The sequence below is a fragment of the Eumetopias jubatus genome, unplaced genomic scaffold (genome assembly GCF_037043125.1).
Source record: "Eumetopias jubatus isolate StellerSeaLion01/CBP00866 unplaced genomic scaffold, mEumJub1_p1.0 scaffold_1, whole genome shotgun sequence".
Lineage (NCBI taxonomy): Eukaryota > Metazoa > Chordata > Mammalia > Carnivora > Otariidae > Eumetopias > Eumetopias jubatus.
The window spans coordinates 217,709,390-217,714,668 of NW_028274807.1; the positions used below are offsets into that span (position 1 = coordinate 217,709,390).

The 5,279-nt window shown below is 63.7% G+C and overlaps 1 protein-coding gene across 2 annotated transcripts; it reads right to left on the bottom strand.

Moving 5' to 3' along the window:
- Positions 1 to 217: 217 nt before the first annotated feature.
- On the bottom strand, positions 218 to 4,353 carry REEP6 (receptor accessory protein 6). Of its 2 annotated transcripts, XM_088018723.1 has the most exons (6): positions 4,207 to 4,353; positions 1,202 to 1,295; positions 986 to 1,124; positions 655 to 823; positions 408 to 470; positions 218 to 255 (listed from the first exon to the last, which is right to left on the bottom strand). In XM_088018723.1, exons 1-6 carry the CDS (start codon positions 4,319 to 4,321, stop codon positions 218 to 220), a joined length of 618 nt encoding a protein of 205 aa, XP_087874849.1. In that variant the 5' UTR covers positions 4,322 to 4,353. The 2 variants fall into 2 exon arrangements, with proteins under 2 accessions (XP_087874849.1, XP_027981970.1); XM_028126169.2 differs by lacking the exon at positions 408 to 470.
- Between the last annotated feature and the right edge of the window lie 926 nt (positions 4,354 to 5,279).

Below are 5,279 nucleotides of genomic sequence, written 5' to 3' on the forward strand. Positions count from 1 at the left end.
GGGCCCCGGGACTTGCCAGGCAACTGGGAGGCGCTGGCCGGGGAGCGCAGCGGGGACCGGCTGTGTGAGGAGCTCCCGGGGGCTGGCTTGCTGGGGGACGAGGGGCTGGTGGCGGCCTCCACCCGGGAGTAAGCTGAGGAATCCGTGGAGGACTTGGGCTGTGATGTGCCCCCCAGCTCGCCAGCCGACGGCTGTTTGTAGAGCTGGGGCGCGGCTTTCACTTGTCCTTCTGGAGCTGGGTCATGCTTGCTTTGGCTGCGAAGAGACCGCCGTGGGGGTGAGGCGGGCCCCGGGGCGGAGCGGCGTGGCGGGGAGACCAAGGCCGTCCCTCCTCCAAGGGGACAGCTATCCTATAGGCCATCTTGCACACGCACAGGCCCTACCTCCCAGGGCTGGGGGCTACGTACGGTCAGCTCCAAGGGCAGCTGTGGGGGTGACAAGAGCCCGGCCGCGGGCCAGGGTCTGCAGGACTGGTTCCCGAAAGCAAATGTAGGAGAGAGAGGCTGACAGTGAGGGGGTGGAGACCAGACGGATGCCAGGTGGGGTGAGGAGGGAGGGGGCAGCAGTGAAAGCGAGCAGGGGCTGGTGGGCTGGGACACACAGGCAGACAGAGGCTGGGACAGACAGACAGCCCCGCGCCCAGTGAGCACACACCGTCCCGGGTTATTCCGGCTGCCACGTCCAGAGCTCGCCCGCTGAAGTCCCTCACGACGCTGTCCACGGCCTCGTGATGCTTTAGAAACAGTGGACGAATGGCGCGGTGATACAGCATGTGAGCCCCGTTCCAAGGCCCGGGAATCATGCAGAACAACAGGAAGGCGCACTGTGGGCACGGGGCAGGAGTTACACTCTGTCCCTCGGGCATGAGCCTGGGCCTCCCCCATCAGACACCCCTTGGGACGGGCCTACTTCCTCGGAGAAGGTGAGTCTCCCCTTTGCACCCCGGGAGGCAGCACAGTCCCGTGTGTGTCCCGGGGGCACCCACCTTGCCCGCGTAGTAGAAAGGGAACCAGGACAGGAGTAGATCGCTGAAGAACTCGGCCAGCCCGAACAGGCCGTACACCACCCAGTACGTGAGCCACACAGTGTCGTCTTCTTTGCTTGGGCTCTCGATTGCTTTGATTCTGGGGGGAGGTGGGCAGAGTCAGGGGCTGCCCAGAGCCCCCAGACACCCCCCACCTGGACAGCCAGCAGAACTCACGAAGCATACGCTGGGTACACAAAGCCGATTACATTGCACAGTAGAGACGCCCCGAAGCCGAAGAGAAGATACAGGCTTAGCAGAGTGGTGGCCCCTGCAGAAGAGAGGGTGTGGGCAGGATGGCACCCTCCCAGCCGGACCATGGCGCCCCCAGGCCGCCTCCTGGCCTGCCAGACACAGTCTGCAACAACCACTCCCCCTAGAAGCCTCAGGGACCCCACCAGGATGCATTTGCTGCTCCCGCAGCACCTGGGCAAACCCCACCGTGGCCCTCAGCCCCATGTTTTGTGTCTGTAACCAGTTAACCAGTCGGTGTCCCCCCAGCCTCTGGACTGTGAGCTCCTCAAGGGCAGGCAGGGACCTTGGCCCTCATAGGTAGAGTAGCTGCCCAATAAACGTTTGTTGAATGAATACGTGACCATCTGCAATTGTAACTGCTTACTCCAGGTCCTATGGGAGAGGGAGGGCACAAGGGACCAGCGTTTAAATGTAAGTGATGGGAGAAAAACCTAAAAGAAAGGCCATTCTGACATTAAGGCTTGACTCGCAGTGAGCAGAGAAAGGCAACATTTGTAACTTTGATCTCAATGGAGTTTTTCATCCTCAGCCCTGCAGACAAGCCCTGTGGGATCATCTTCTGTGGGGGCGTCCTGGGCGCTGGGCGGGGGGGGGCTGAGCAGCATCCTCGGCCCCACCCTGTCGATGCCAGGAGCACCCCCGGTTGTGACAACCACCCATGTCATGTCCCCAGACACTGCCCAGTGTCCTGAGGGGGACCGCATGGCCCTGTGTGAGGACCCTTGTCTTAGTGCGAGACAGCTAAGAGCAGTAGAGTCCCCCAGACCCAGGAGAGCCCTCTGCTATTCCACCTACCACGTGACACCAAGCAAGTCTCTCTCTGCTTGGAGCCTCAGTTTCCCCATCTGTCAGTGGGGTGGTAATGGCCCTGCCTCCTAAGGTTGCCGTGGGGATGGCTAAATACCACTCCACGGAGGGGCTCCTCCTGTCTACACGTTTACTGAGCACCTTCTAGGCATGCAAACACATTCCCAGGGATGAAGGCTCCAAGAAAACATTGTTGGGGGAGGCGGGGAGCCAGGAGCGCGAGCCACTCTGAAAGCATGAATGGTGAACACAGCATTTATTAAGTGCTTCTTGTGTGCAGGTCCCTGCACTTCCCTGCTGTAGCTCGTTCTATGGCCAGAACAACACGGGAACCCGGGGAGTGAGGCCCAAGGTCACTCACAGAGCATTTTACAGCCTCCAGCCTGTTATCCGCAGAGACAGAGATCACCTGTGTACCCAAGGGCAGAGTCACCCCCACCCTTCCCTCCACCTGCATTAGTCTTTGTCCCTAGGGCCAGGGGTCAAGAGAGGGAGGGGAGCCTCCCCAGTTGGCCCTGGGAGGTCACTGCCTCCTCCGGGTTTCCTCCTTTGTTATCTGGGCTGGGGATTTGGTCATTTGGAGCAGCTGGGGCCCAAGAGTTCCCACATCTGGGCACGGGGGAAATTGCTAGTTGGGGAGGAGTGGCTTTCCTAGGGCACCTCTCCCCTCAATCCCTATTCCTGCAGCCTCAGCAATGGGCGGATGACCTTGGACATGGGGGGAGGGCACAGCCCCAGAGATCAGCAACAGATGGGGCTTGGGGGGGAGGTGGGTAGGGAGCGGTGGATGCTCCAGACAGGGCAGGTGGCAGAGGCAGCCTCCCTCAAAGCCTCTGACTCTCTAGGCCTCAGTTTCCTCCCTGTGACTCCCAGCCTCCACACAGGCCCCTCCCCAGGGCTCTATGACCTAAATTTCCTGCCCACAGGTACCAGGGATGTGGAAAGTCAGCAGAGAAGTCAGGGCCTGCTCCCCGGGGGCAGGTTCCTGGCTGAGCTGACGTGGTTGGGCACAGGAGGCCTGGGGGAACAAATGAGCCTTCCTTGGGCTGCCGGGCACGGGGGTACCCCTGCTGGGGGGGAAAGGGGGGAAAGAGGACTCCCAGGATCTGCCGGCAGAAGGTGCTCAAAACACATGCCCCTGTCCTTGGCCCAAAGCCCCCCGCCAGGTCTGGACAAAGGTCCCCAAGATCCATTCCAGTGGGCTTCCTGGGAGAGGTGGCAGCCCTGATGGGCCTGGAACACGGAAAAAGAGGGGAGGAAGGTATTTAAGGAGTGCTTACTAGACAGTTTGGGAGGGTAGTGGGGCCCAGCCAAGGTCATTGAGGAAGAAAGTTAGAGGAGGCACTGCTGGGGTGGAGTAGCGGGCGATCGATCAGGCTGCTCCGTCCCAGGGTGAGCCCTCACAGTCAGGAGTAACTGGACCCCCTCTCTGTGGTCCCCCACCCAGTATTTCTCCAACTCCACAGCAGCAGTCAAACAACCCAATTCAACTACTCACTAAGCGGGCCAAAGCCATCGGGGAGGAGAGGGAGGGGGCAGGCTAAGGGAAGGGTACTCGCAGGAAAACAATGGAGGGAAGAGGGATGGGAGTGACCCTTCCCCTCCTGGCCTGGAGCATCCCCCTCGACAAAACGGTAAGATCTCTACGCTTGCTTCCAGGCTGGGCTCCATGTGGGTCGGGGGTGTGGCAAGACTCTCAGGGCACTGGCTGCCTACCCGCGGCCCTCTCCTCCCCCCCCAGGGCGTACAGAACAACTGGAAGAACCGGACTTCGGCCTGGCGGTCACCCAGGGCCACCAGGGAAGGGGCAGCGACAGCCTCCAGACCCGAGGACGGGAATGGAGGTAATGCAGGGGCCGAGAGAGGTGGGTGACACTCGCCCCAGATCGCACGGCGGGGGCAGGCGAGAGGCTGCAGGCAGACGCGAAGTCCTGGTCCACGACCCCTCCCCAGGATCTCCGTCTCCCTGCTGGAGAGTGGGGTGCACCCCGCCGTCCGAGCCCAGACCCCGCAGGAGGCGCCGGCCGGAAAGGATCAGGTCCGGGACCCGGGTGCCCCAGAGCCTCAATGTGCCCGTCGGCGAAACGGGGCAGCAGTCCCAAGCGCCCCGGACGGCTCACCCGCGGCCAAGTACCGCTTGTCGATGCCTGTCTTGGCTTCGAGAGCCCCTAGCGCTTCCGTGGCCAAGTTCCTCTGTTCCAGAAGGCGCTCGAAGCGCTGGCGCAGGCCGTCCATGGCACCGGCGGGCCCGGGGTTGGCAGCCGGAGCTCGACCGCTGCTCTACGCACCCGCCCCGCAGCGCGCGTGCCGCCTTCCCCGGGCGCGAGCAGCTCGGCTCCGCCCCCGGGCTGGTCTCCGCCCCCGGGCTGGTCTCCGCCCCCGGGCTGGTCTCCGCCCCCGGGCTGGTCTCCGCCCCCTGCCCCCCACTCCGGCCAATGGGAGGGCAGGGCGGACAAAGGAGGTGGGGCCTGCCCCGTCTCCCCTGCCTCATTGCCCTCTGGCGGGCCGCGGCCGCCTCAGCCGCGACTCCGGGGGGAGGGGGCGCGGCGCGGAGGCCAAGGGTGCCGATTGGCGGAGCGGGGGTGGGGGGGAACGTAGCGGATTGGAGGGGCGGGGTCATGGCCGGGGATTATTGGCTGAGCTGTTGTGGGGGCGGAGCTTGTGGGAGGACCCGAAGAAAGTCCAGAGATGATTGGCGAGAACAGGGGAGGGGCGGGGCTGATCATAAAGGAGGAGGGACAGAATCTCAGGGCAGGGGGATGGGACGGAGCTGAATCCAGGAGGCGGGACTTACTCGGAAGAACAAGTCCGGTTGGACCAGGCAGGAGGCAGGGCTGATTCAAGGAGGAGGGGTGTGCAGGAAAGCGGGCGGGGCCAAACAAAGGGGCGGGGCCAAGGCTAGCAGCCGAGAATCCGCTCCTCTTGGTCGGAAGATTTGGTCACTGTACAAATGGGGGAGACTGAGGCTCCAGAGGGTTTGGATCTGCGGAAGACCGGGGCGGGCCTTTGTCCCCCCCGCCCCGACCTCGGCCGGATCTTCGCGCTCCTCAAGGGGGAGCCGCAAGGCCCTCTGGGAGTTGAAGGCTTCCAGGGGTTGCTATGGCCTCGGGGGCGGGGCGGGCGCCTGGGACTCGGCGGTTTGGCCAGGGGGAGGGGCTTTCGGAGGCCCCGGCCCGGCCCCGCCCCCGCCGCC

Coding starts and splice junctions, on each gene's coding strand:
- REEP6 (XM_088018723.1), bottom strand. CDS start 4,321: ATGGACGGCCTGCGCCAGCGCTTCGAGCGCCTTCTGGAACAGAGGAAC. Junction 1,296..4,206: donor CAAGCGGTACTTGGCCGCGG/GTGAGCCGTCCG, acceptor TCTCTTCTGCAG/GGGCCACCACTCTGCTAAGC. Junction 1,125..1,201: donor GTGTACCCAGCGTATGCTTC/GTGAGTTCTGCT, acceptor ACCTCCCCCCAG/AATCAAAGCAATCGAGAGCC.